We start from the raw sequence: 13240 nt of genomic DNA, 5'->3' as shown, positions 1-13240 counted from the left end.
GTTCTGGCAATCAACCAAACACAAAAATTATTATTGCTATCATGCTACTGTAAGTTCAGGTTATTTGGCACACAGAATTGTAACTACTGAGATTTCATCTCAAGTACCATGACATGGAAGAGGAAATTGGTATTTAGGGTTTTGGGCTCTGAGGAGTATGAATTAAAAATTCTAATTGTCATCACATTTGAGGTGAGACAATAGAAACACACTTCCAACCTAAGATTAAGATTCTTGCCTGGTACTGTAACAGAAAAAAACATACAAAGCTGGAAGTTCATTACTGTATCTTTCAGTAATTTTAAACCATAAATTTTACCTAAAGGCTGCAGTAAATATCTCCGGGTGTTAAATATTCTTGCAACTCCAGCCAGTGTTAACACCCATGTCTCTGCCCATTGTTTCTCAGCTGTATCCCTTGAATGATGGATGAGGATGTTCCCTCCTCCTGATTCAATTTTCTCTTTGTCAGCTGTAGTAGAAGATTCTCGAACCCTATCCAAGAGGTGAAATAAAACCTGCAATAGTCAGAAAAAAAATGAAAAAAGGAGCAACTTTTAAAATAACATTGTTATATTCTCAGTAAAACAACAAAAATAATAAATTTTCTGTTATCCTTTATGTCCCTGTGTCATCTTGGGAATTCCGTTATTCTACACAGTCCCTGCAACAGCTAAGAGTACTTATCAGCTAACTGATGTTCACTTAAGAAGAGTTAGAAACAGCATGATCAGAACCACTGAGAACAGTGTTAGTACTAACAGAAGGCTACTGTTAGAGATCTGTACTAATCTATGGACCTCAGATACCTGAACAACAGGCGCAGTAGGCAATAGACTCAACCACAGCCCAATTTTTCCACAAGGCACAACCAACATGACTGTGATCTAGAACAAGGTATCTGACTGACCCTCTCAAAGAAGGGAGACAAAACAGAGGGCAAAGCAATGCTCAATCTAATATAAGATCAATCCAATCAGATGAATCTCAAATGTGGTGACTCTCAAAATATGGTGATATTTTCACACAACAGGAGGAGTCTTTACTCTGTGCAGGAAAGGAATAGCCCTTTTATACAACTCCTGTGTAAGAAAAAAATGATCAAGATAGAAAAATTGCATTTCATAAGAGGTTTTACAGACAAGAGAAAAGTGTAAAAAAATAAAATGAGAGGTCAGACTTCTGCAACCATATGTTATCTTTAAAAGAATGTTAATAAACTAGCTAATGGACATTGAAACAGTACACCAACTGTTAGCAGAATGAGAATTAAATTTTAAAAACCTTCAGAAGAAGCTCACACGACATACCTTCCATATCACTGTGTGCCACGTTGAATGTTGCAATAAAGTTCCATGAGCACCAATAGTGGAAAACAACGTCTGCCCAGCACTCTTTCTAACTGCAGGTCGGGGATCCACACAGAGTTCTCCAAGTTTGGCATACAGACATAACCAAAGACAGTCAAATGGTGGTGCAGGATGAAAAGGTCTGTTCAGCACTACCCCCTTTTCCTCTGCCTGTTTCTGCAACACTGCTTCTTCTTTGTTTAGTTCCTTTTCAATTATTTCACCTCTTTGGAAAAAATAATCTGAAATATTCCACTAGAAAAAAAATAAGATGTTGTTGCACAATAAAAATATTACAACACACTTAACGATCATGAAATAAATTGTTTCTCATTTTCACATTTAAAAGTGTTTTATAAGGTTCCCTACACTGATGGAATAAGATAGCACATAAATGCTGTAAGGTACAGAAAGTAATTTTCTCAGCCTTAGCTTTTAAGCCACAATTATACGTGAGATACCAAAAAGGAAAAGTTTGTATTAAAAATATGATACTGGTGAACATGTTTACAACACAATACTATTTGTTTTATACAACCTTGGAGTCAGGAAGATTAAAGATAAACTGTGCTCATTCAATTTACATATGATTCCAAATGACTGCATGGGATGTCAGTAACAATTTGAAAAACGGGTTTTGGCTTTCATTTGTAGAACAGACTACAGATTAATTTTCATTTGAAAAAAAAAAAAGCTAGAAGCAGCATCACTGTAGGCTAATGTAAAACTCACCAACAAACCAATTGAAGTTAAGCTAATATTTAGCTCTTGATTGTGAAGTCCAAAGCTTCCTGCAACTTCAACAACTATCTGTAGACAAGTACATGGCATTGTTGGAAGAAAGTCTGTCACAACCAACTGAAGACACTGGAATGCAGTCCGTATTAAGGACTCTCTTAAAAAAACAAAACAAAAACAAAACACATACACACACTCTAATTTCAAGTTTCTTCAAGAGCACAGAAACTTTTCGAATACAGTACATCAGGAGATGGCAGTATTAGAAAAGAAATATATATATATATATAAATTTTGAAATGAATTTACAAGATTTAAAATGTTTCAACTATACTTTTTTGAGATATGACATTCAGTTTAAGTTTCAACTTAAAGTATGTACCTAAAGTATGCCAAATGGGTGGGAAAAATGTATTTTTATTTATTAGGAAAGATGCATGCTAATACAAAGGTAGTCTTACATGCTTCAATACTATATTATGTTAGTCAAAGTCTTTTGAAAATATCTGCCATTAAATACGTATTTAATAAATACTCTGCCTTCAGAATTAAATTCTGAACACAAACAGATAAAATAAAAATGTAGTCTGGAAAAGGTTTGTGAGAAGGAGTTCTCCATGAAGGAAGACTATCCACAACCAAAATCTTGTTTAGTGAGAGACAAAATGAAGGAATCATAAAAGAGCAGTGGAGTAAAGGTAAATACAAAATAGGGAAGACAAACTGCTACAGCTGTATTTAGATTTAAGTACAGTTTTTACAATGCTTAATATTTAACGTAAAAAAGAAAAATCCAACGGTTTTTGACACAGAAAATGAGTGTCCTTCAGAACATATATTCCAGGGAGAAAAAAAACAAAACAATCAGAGTAGAGATGTCAATTACTTATTTCAGAATCCCAAATAAAAGAACCTTTTTTTTTTTTTTTCCAATTAATTCAAAATGAGTATCATAGGTGGACCACCGTATTGTAACAGCCAGCCTGAGATGGAAGCCAGAGAAATGCACACAAAAGTTCACATGGACAATAAAAGTATAACTAATAATTCTACGTAATAATATGCATACTGCAAATAGGCACCCATCCCACCACATTAAGATCAAAGGATATATCCTTGCTAAACTTATGGAGGAAATTTTCACACACTACTTTCCTTTGCATTCATTACATGAGTCTATGAAGTGAAACACACCCAAAACTGCTGCAGTTCCCTCTCCACTACAAAACTTCACAGGTATGTGATCTTCAAGGACTCTATAGGAAAAGGAAAGGAGGCAGGAAATGAAAGTATAGTTACACAGCTCATTTTGAAGAACTGCAATAATGGGCAAGTAACCTCTTTTTCTATATTCAAATGCAAGGCCATTAGAACAAATTCAAAGAAGTTAATTTCCTAATTAATGTCCTCACTATGCATTTGGAGAAAGGTTTCAAAGCTCTTCATGCAAGTTGGAACAGCAATACAGCTGATCAAAATGTAAAATTGTCCTTAATGTTATGGATAGCCACCCAAAAGGTAAATACAAATGTAAGCAGCCTAAGTTTAGCTCTTGAAATATTCTGTAGTGACTTATCTACCCTTAAAATAAACTGACAACCCATTGAAAAGAAATTCTTCAAAGGAATATTTCCTCTTGTTTTGCAGGCTAGCATTGTGCAATCAGAAGTGACTTCAGGATCACTGGTTCTCAAAATGGCATCTTCTGTATTTATATCAACCTGCCAAGACATTCTGGAATGCAAATGGATCTCTACCCTGGTCTCCAGGAAGTTCTCTGAGCAGAAGGAAGACACTTGTGAATAAAGTCTAATAGTCAACAGCTTATACTTAGAGTATGATAGTGCCCACATTTTGAGATCACAGCTATAAGAAAAGCAAAATATTTATTTGTTTCCCAAGGAAAAGAAGGCTTGCTTAATCTTTTTTTCCTACAGTAGTTGATATGAGGTGGTCAAACAATGCTACGTGTTTGAAGAAAAGTATTCTATGTTCTTTATAGGAAGGGAAGCATGGCTATCAAAAAGAAGATGCTCGCAACCAAGTATGCCAATATCCTTGGGGATTTTGGCAAGTATTACTGTCAGAGCAAGCAATACTGCTACAAGAGCAAAATCCTCCACGCACCTGAAGAAGGGACTTAAGAGGTGCTCATACGACCAGAAGACAGAAACTAAGATGGACAGAAAAGAGATATATGCCAAAGTGAATTCTTTCAATACCCAAGTTTTCTGATGACCTATCATGGTACACAGAGTCATGACTAATACCAAAGAAGGAATAATACAGTCCAATCGTGCGGAAATAGTTCTTGATGCTTACAGTTCCAGGGTCAGATGTTCATTCCACTGCTCATTTCAAAAGAACTTCTTGCAACTTCACCTCTTACTTTCCCTTGTGTGCAAGAAGACTAGTCATACTCCCTAGCTATAACAATTATTTTGGTCTTCTGAAAGAGTAAGTCGGTAAAATAAAAGCATGCACTACATCAAAAATTACCAAAACTGTATGCCTGTTCAGTAAAATTGTTCATAAGCTAAAAATAACAACAAAAATGATGCTATTATCAAAGTAGTTATTAAATTATGAAAATAAAAGCAGGACTCTTTCTACTGTTGTCAGTTTACATGATTTTAAAATTTTATTTTGACCACTTACCCCTGATCACTTCGGATTGCCCCCATGACTCCAAGGACCAATGGCCAACCAGGTCCTAAGCTGTCACCCTGACTCTGCAAAATCTGTAGCACGCACTCCAACTGCTTGATCCTGATATCAGGATGACTAATATTTGACAGTTCCTTGAGTGGATTCAATAAAAGCAGCTGCAGTCTCTAAAAGTAAACAGTAAGTTTTATCATCCTTAATAAGCTTTAACTGATTCTTAATTATTTTAATGTGTAATATGTGAAACCATGTAATATCAATCTAAGATTCTTAAGAAGATGTTTAATGCTGAAAGTCAAGCGTCAGACTGGCCCTTCTAAAAAAGCTCTTGGTAAAGGATCTCAGCAGGAAATCTGCATTTTTTCTTTGTTTTTCTACCAGGTCTTCAGGTTCCTCAGGGAACAGCTACAGCATGCTGTCACAGTTGCATAAAAGTCATCATGCAACTTTATGCTCATTCAGGAGGGCCAGACTCAGCTTCCTACTAAACAGACCTTGAAAATACTATCCACTGAACCTCAGTAAAAATATTACAATGTTTTATTAATAACGGGTTGAATAGCTGTGATTTAGAAGGCTAGGCAATTTATTTTTTTTACATGCCACTACCTCACATACACACTTCAAAACATTCTGGAATTGTTTTGCACTCATGAGGGTGATCCACAATTTGTTCTAACAAACAGACATAATATGCAAGCATCACCACTCTTTGTTATGTATTTGAAAAAGGAAGGCGAGGGTAGCTCATTAGAATGCACGAGGTGATTTTCAATAGTTATAACTGAATGTTACAGCTGTAGGCTTTATAAACTCAATGGTAAAGTTGCTTTATGAATGCCTCCTATTCACTGAACTGCAGAAAACTTCCTCTAGGGAAGATTTTGATTTTATGTTCATTATAAGTTCCAGAAAAGGAGGAAAGCAGTTTTTCCATAAACTTATTTTACCTGATTCTGTGATAATGGAGGATCATGGCTGAATGTCAGACCTGCTTTAATGAGAGAAGTTAAAGCCTCTGCTCCCCATTCTCTCATTCTGGAGTTGGGATGCTGACAGACCTGAAAACACAACAGTGTTCTGTTTAAAGGCACTTTTATTTAACCAAAATTTGAATATATATAATATTTAAAATTGGTATTTAAATTGTAGTGGACCTTAACATACAATATTTTAGTAAAATATTTTACAACAATACAAAAAATCTCTAAATGTTAAATTTAATAGTAAAAAAATAATAATAAATTATTTTTTGAATGGACGTACCTTCTGAATAAGGAAGCAACAGGAAGCAGTGAAAGACACAGAAGGAAACAAATTGAAAACCACAGCAGTTCAAGTCAATACATTCTCCAAAATCAACATACTAACTGCTGTTTCAGATATTGATGGGCTAAAAGGTACCAAACAACTCTTCCTAGGTTTAACTCACCCTTAAGCTACTATAAAATTCTAAAGTTTCATCTTTCACACACACAGCTTAACATACATAATCACGTAAGTAAGCATGACATTAATCAACTCAATAAGCATCTACTTTTCAATGGTCCCAAATACAAAAAGTGACTACTTATTGAATGTAAAATAAGTGTTTATGTATCATTATTTCAAAAACTTGACAAAACAACAGTGAACACTGTTTCACACTTAAGTTCAAATGTCTTCATTCCCTTCTCTTTGTCTTCTTGTAATCTAAACCTAGTATTTTTTCTAATATTTTTTTTTTAGAAAAGAACAAAATAAAAGCACTGTGCAAACCCATTGCATAGATACACAGTATGAACTGTAATCCTGTATCTGTTGCCCTCAAATAAATAAGGTATCTACAGACTCATTGACCTCTATATAATTTTTGATATCCACCCTTCCAGCTCTAGCTCGGGTGGTGAGAGAACGCAGCACCTTTCAAAGTCCAAGGCAGGATGATAAGAAAGGCAGATGGTTTGGATTGGGTTGGTGGGCTGTCTCCTTATTGGACACTAGCCAAACTGAAAGGGAGAGCTATGCAGAAGAGGTAGCTTCGTGTTAAAAAATGAAGAAAAGAAATAGCTATTCTACTGATTTTTTTTTTGTTACTTTATATAAGATGACAAAATTTGAAATACTTCATTGTGCTCCGAATCTTATCAGATAATCAATTTAAGAGACAGAGAAGAAATTCTTCCCTCAGGCTGTTTTTAACTGAATTTGCAGCTGGTGCTCTCTCCTTCCTCACTGTACCACAAAGACAAAGGTTTAAACGTAAATAAGGCAGTACTTTAAAATAAATTGATATAGACTATGCATTTCCTACAAAACACTGACAAATATCCAAAATGGATAACAGACTGAAACAGGCTGCTTACTAGATGAAAACACGGTGTCCCAAGATGTGGATGGTGAACCTTATTTGTCTTGGAGATGAAGAAAGGACAAGAGAAAGAGACGGTTGTGCTTTAAGTCTTTAAACCTTTAAGTATCCAAATTTTTTTTCCTAGATAAAAGATTATGTGGATATGATCTCCACGTAGAGGCGGCCAATCCTTCGTACTGTTTGAAATAACACAGTGGTTCAAAGGAAGCACCTGACACTCTGGAAAATGAGGAAGAAAATCTCTCTGCTTGCATTGGGCTTACATCACAAGGTTTTGTGGGGGGGTGGGAGGCCGCAGGGATGCCCTCTGTAAGAAGAGGCCAGGAGCTGCCCTGCGGTGGGCACTGCCAGTTCCTGACAGCTTCAAAAGGGACTTGCTGCTGACCAAAGCTAAGCCAGTTGGCAATGCTGCTGACACACCTCTGTGACAGTATATTTAAAAAAGGACAAAACACATTGTGCAGCAGCTGTAAGAGAGGAGTAAGAAAATGTGAGAGAGAAAAACTGCAGATAACAAGATCAGTGAAGGAAGGAGAGGAAGTGCTTCAGGTGCTGGAGCAGCAGTTCCCCTGCGGCCTGTGGAGAGGCCCCTGGTGGAGCAGGCTGTCCCCCTGCAGCCCATGGGTCCCACATGGAGCAGATCTCCACGCTGCAGCAGAGGACCTCATGGCCGAGCAGGTGGACACAACCTGAAGGAAGCTGCAGCCCACGGCGGAGCAGGCTCCTGACCAGAAATGCAGCCTGTGGAGAGGAGCCCACACTCGAGGAGGTTTTCTGGAAGGAACTGCGGCCCATAGGGGGCCCCATGCTAGAGCAGTCCTGAAGAACTGCAGCCCGTGGGACTCACAGTGGTGCAGTTTGTGAAGGACTGTATCCCAAGGGAGGGACACCGCACTGAAGCAAGGGAAGGAAGTGAGAAAGGAGTGGCTGAGAAAGTGCTATGGACTGACCACAGCCCCAACTCCCTGCACCGCTCGTGGCTGAGAAGGAGGTAGAAAAATTGGGAGAGAAGAGCTTGGGAAAAGGAAGGGGCTGGCCAGAGGTGCTTTTAGTTTTATTTCTCATTATTCCACTCTGTTATTAATTGTCAATAAATTAATCTTCCTCAAGTCAAGTCTGTTTTGCCCTTAACAGTAATTGGTGAGCGATCTCCCTGTCCTTATCCTGACCCACGAGCTTTTTTCATCATATTTTCTCCCCTTGTTTTGCTTAGAAGGGTGAGGGAGAGGGTGGTGTGTTGGCACTTTGCAGCCTGCCAAGGTTAACGCACTACAGTCCTTTACCCTCTGTAAACCTAACCCTGTTCTTGTATTTCACTCTTCTACCTAGCCCTGTAGAGAAATAAAACTTTACAATGATATTCTTTCCCTTGTTTTTAGTTTCAAATTCAGAATTTAAGATTTTTTCCTTGTTGAAACACATTTTCCAAGGAAGAGTCAAAATACTTACTCTACAAATTGAAATGGGATTATGACACCTATGTTGCTAGTATTCTCTTTAAGAAACCATTTTAAATGTTAATTTACATTTATTAAAAACAAACAAACTTCATTAGTATACCTAATGGCTTCAATCCATCTGGTATGGACATAAAAACATATCTTAAAATCTCCCTAGATGAATCCCAAATAAAGCCTGTTTGTGTTACCGTAAGTAAAACACACATATATAAAGACCAACAGCAACATAAAGACAGTCAGTAAGAACTACAAAATACTGGAATTTAAATATTTAAATTAACTTTTAAATTCAAGCTGTGATGCAATCAAAGTGCAAAAACAACTAACATGAAACAGAACACCTAAATACACGTCAGATTAAAAGAAATATTTACTCTTTAAAAATGCATTGCCACAAGGTCTTCCTTATTACAAACTAAGTTCTAGGACAACTGATAAAAGCAATTATTTACCTCCAGGAGATGACCCGTCAGAGGTCTCCAAAGGATCTCGATCCTGTGCATGTTAACTAGTCCTGTTTCCAGTAATTTAGCAACAGCAAAAAGCGATGGTTCCTTAGTAAAAGGGAATTTGAACACATGACTTTGAGGTAACTTAGATAATGTCAGAGCCTTTCACTACGTTCTAATTTGTAAATTAAGATGTAACTAAGTCTCCACTGAGTACTGCATTTCACAAGCGGTTGTGACAGCATTCACAGCCGAGGTAGTATGGCTGGGAAGTTTCCACAGCCTCTGCAGTACTTCATGAGAAGCCACAAGGGGGTAGCAACAGCCTATCATGAACAATACTTTTTTCATATTTTTTTTAAATAGTTTTCTCCAAGTTTGAACAATAAACCAGAGCCATAATAATCCTACCAAAACTCCCATTTTTACATAGTCCCCTCTCCAACCAGTTTTATAACATATTTTACTAGCAAACCAGCCTTCTTTCCATCACAACTTTTAAAGTTAAAATTTTATATTATTTGTTCATATGCAACATTTAAGACTCCCCTTATGCTCTATCTTCCATCTGCTTCATCAACGCCCTACAGGAATCTGGTACATTTCCCATCATCAAATACACATGCAAATATTTACTATAAGCTCCAATAAATCAATAGACATATATTCAAAATTGACTGTTGCACTGGAATTATTCTGCTCCTCACCATTCACATTTCTGCTGATATTTTATTCTCATTTTCAACCGGTTTTTAAGCACACAAAAGATCTTATTTTAATTCATTATCTTTTCTTTGCCTTGTTACTGTAATTGTCAAATATTATCAAGTATACTTTGTCATCATTATCTCTAGTGTAATAGATCAAGTGAAAACTTTCACAAATCCTCCTCTGAGATTAGATTATGACTAGAAGACATATTCAATTTTCTTCAATCACACAGTCTTTAAACTTTCTGAGCTAAAGATTATGTTCTGAGGCTGACAGGAATACTACTATTTTCCCAGGTAAATGAGAAAAACCGTTTTATTTAATATCTAAATTGTTATGCTTTACCTGAAATATATCATAAAAATTTTTGAAAATTAGCATCTCACAGAACATACTGCGCCAGTCAGAATACCTATCCTCTGAAATTACAAGGACTTTTAAAATTTTATCCATCCATGATCTGATAAATGGAAACACATGACATTATTCCTTACCGAACAAAAACCACAGCAATAACACGATGAGAATGCCCACAGGATTTAGTAATCATAGAAGCCATTATAAACAAGACATTCTTTGGTTCATAATTTATTTTTTATTCTGGAGTAAAAAATCCAATGTATTACTGTTTTAACATTAGAAATAGTTAGCTTAAAAGACAAATGCAGAAGTTATCTGCTTTTTTCACAAAAGCACATAAGAAGAAAATAGACAACTCTTTTTATACCTTATTGTTTCCATAGGCCATATCCATGGCTTCCAGAGACAAGGAGCAAAGGGCATTTATTAAGTGATGTAAAGACACATCATCAAGGTACCTGAAAAATAACAGCTATCAAAACCCAACCAAGTTTGATACACACGCGTTATTTTAATTGTAAGATAAGATTTCTTACTGTGAGCTTTCAAAAAGCCTTGAAAGTATGTTGGATATAACTGGTAGATCAGTCATAACTGCTGTGGTCAGAACCTTGAAAAGAGACAGATAATTATCTCATAGATTGCAACAGAAAATACCGCATAATCATTAACTATAAAATGTACAATCATGCTTACTGTGCTGGGTCCTTCCACAGCTCTTCCAGGTTTTAAGGCACCCCCAACACCAGGTTTCAGCCCCAGAATCCACACAAGATGCTGAAATACAAAAGGATGATTTTCAGCAGAAAAGCTGAGATGAAACAAACATTCTACTCAAGTTAGCTTACAGCCTTCCAACTAGCCAGAATTCAAGGAAAATACTACAGTACTTACTCAAGACAATTCAAAGTACATCATTAATAGATTTTTTTTTTTTGGTTTGTCACATAAAATCTCAAAACTAAAGTACAAAGAAAGGCAAGAAATCAGAAACCATAAATATTTTGAATCATACCTGAAGAGTAGCCAGGACAAGTTGCCATGATGTACCAAGAACAGCTCCATGGCAGTGAGCTAAGTTGAGTAATGTCCTCATACATTGAATATTTTTTGAAGTCAGCTGGAAAGAAAAAAAAAAAAAATCAAAACACGTTTTTTATTATTCTATAATAAGAATGTTTCTAGGTGAGCTGGTTTTGGCTGGGATAGAGTTAACTTTCTTCATAGTGGCTCATACCTGATGGGTTTTAGTTTTGTGACGAAAACAGAGACGCTGAGATGCAGAAAGGAGCATGTAAGAAGGACAGATTGTTTACAAGTTGTACTTACCATTACTGTTCCCTGTGGCTGAAGAGCTAAGGGTTGCCCTACTGCTACAACTTGCTGATGAGACTCACTTGAGGGACTGATCATTTGAACATTCTGTCCCTGAATGGAATATGCTAGAATAATAAAAAAAAACAAATTTTAAATCCAGTACTTAATGCAGTAACAACCACCACCACTCCTGAGTGACAGCAAACATACTCCTAAAAATGTTTTCACAGTATTAGTTTTAAGATAGCTTACATTTCATTGAAATACTTAATTGAAACCTTTAGTTATATTTAGATTATTATATTATTATCTTATGGGGTTAAAGGAACTAGTAGTAATTTCTCCCTCTCTTTTGCAATATATTAATATGTTCTGTGTCGAGACTAAAATATTAGTGCTAAGATGCTAAGGTACGATCCTCAGATTATGTCTCAACTCAGTCACCTGTGGTTATTATCTGTAAATGGTATGACTGTGCAATATCGCTTTACTAGTGTTCTCAGATTTAAGGTTTCACAAGTGCTACCTAGTGAAGTCTTCCCAATGCAGGACTACAGGCAACCCTTTCTATAATTCACTTGCTAAAAGAAGAGTAACCTAACTAAAATAGTATTAAGTTCACTGCTTCATCTCCCCAGAGATTAGTGTAGCTCAGTCACATGTACTGCTTCACAGACTTGTGATCTAATAATACACTTAGCTTGTGAGCTGGAGAAAAGGTTCCACTTCTTGTTTTAATACTACGGTATTTTTGTTTCATATTAAGAGGTCTAATAGTAAACCCAACTGCCTATTCACCAGGTAGTTGGAATTCGAGCTACACAGCAACTAATTTTCAAAATCAGAAACAGTATATCCTCACTTGACATGCCCCATGATTTACAACATTATCTCAGGATATGGGAAGCACCGATTGAATCTCTTTGAAGCTCAACGGAGCTCAGAACTTAAGACCTTCTATTTAGTTAGTAAGTACTCCCAATCACTATACAATTGTAGAAAAGACTGTAGCACACCACAAATGTAGGATCTTCTAGTCAGATACTAATTATCTGAGTTTCTTGACAGGGACTTTTTTGAAATTTGAATGCCTTAGTTACATATCCTAACAGATCTTTAGGATGACAGACAGATCTCCTTAGAATATGAACTTCTGATATATGCTAAGCATCCAGGGAAGTTTTAGGTTGACTAGAATGATACCTAGCAGATGCTGCAAGACTAAGTAGTTCTGGAAAGGAGGCAGTCTAGATCTTGACTATAGATTTTGAGTAAATTTAGTACAGCCAAGTGCTTTATGCCAAGCAATAATATTGTTGTGTGTCTTTGCAATCATACCCTGATAAAAATAGGGGTTTAGATTTATGGACAATATATGGAACAAAATTAAACACATTTAAATAATAAAGGAAAATCCATATACTTACATTTACTGGACAGAGCCGCGGTTGTACTGTTTAATACAGTAAGGGCATAGTGAGGAGGCAAGGAACCTTTGCAAATGGCAGTGATAAAGGCATCTCTTGATGTTACAAGACCCAGTCTTCCACAAAGCGCAGCCATGGTCAATTCTGCTTTTAGAATATTTTCAGTAGCAGCTTCATCAGTGCTGAAAAACAGTATACATCATTTAGTAAGAATTAACCCGTGGCACAGAAGGCAGCTAACCAAAAGTGAAATGAATGAGAACTCATACTTTGAAACTGACAATGCTATAAATACTGAAGAGCAAGCATAACCAATCAACAGAATTCTCCAGGTCTGTTTCCTATAAAATTGGTCCTTAGTTATGAATGACTTGGCAAAGGAAACTATAAGGAGATATTTAACACTAAT

General features: G+C 36.3%; 1 protein-coding gene across 4 annotated transcripts in view; it reads right to left on the bottom strand.

The window, feature by feature from the left end:
- MON2 (MON2 homolog, regulator of endosome-to-Golgi trafficking) overlaps positions 1-13240 on the bottom strand; it is an 87802-nt gene that overhangs the window by 40634 nt on the left and 33928 nt on the right. For all 4 annotated transcript variants that reach the window (XR_010829418.1, XM_048065377.2, XM_048065378.2 and 1 more), the window contains exons 14-25: positions 12832-13013; positions 11417-11529; positions 11103-11207; positions 10784-10864; positions 10624-10697; positions 10455-10545; positions 9020-9121; positions 5705-5815; positions 4746-4921; positions 2082-2244; positions 1311-1604; positions 320-518 (exon numbers count right to left, since the gene is read on the bottom strand). Coding sequence is in view for 3 of the 4 variants with exons in the window: in XM_048065377.2 (XP_047921334.1) it covers positions 320-518; positions 1311-1604; positions 2082-2244; positions 4746-4921; positions 5705-5815; positions 9020-9121; positions 10455-10545; positions 10624-10697; positions 10784-10864; positions 11103-11207; positions 11417-11529; positions 12832-13013 (1691 nt within the window). In the remaining variant the exon portion in view is untranslated. The remainder of the gene's footprint in view (positions 1-319; positions 519-1310; positions 1605-2081; positions 2245-4745; positions 4922-5704; positions 5816-9019; positions 9122-10454; positions 10546-10623; positions 10698-10783; positions 10865-11102; positions 11208-11416; positions 11530-12831; positions 13014-13240) is intronic.

Source organism: Anser cygnoides, chromosome 1 (genome assembly GCF_040182565.1).
Source record: "Anser cygnoides isolate HZ-2024a breed goose chromosome 1, Taihu_goose_T2T_genome, whole genome shotgun sequence".
In the NCBI taxonomy this organism is placed as follows: Eukaryota; Metazoa; Chordata; class Aves; order Anseriformes; family Anatidae; genus Anser; species Anser cygnoides.
This window is presented reverse-complemented; position numbering and strand designations above follow the sequence as displayed.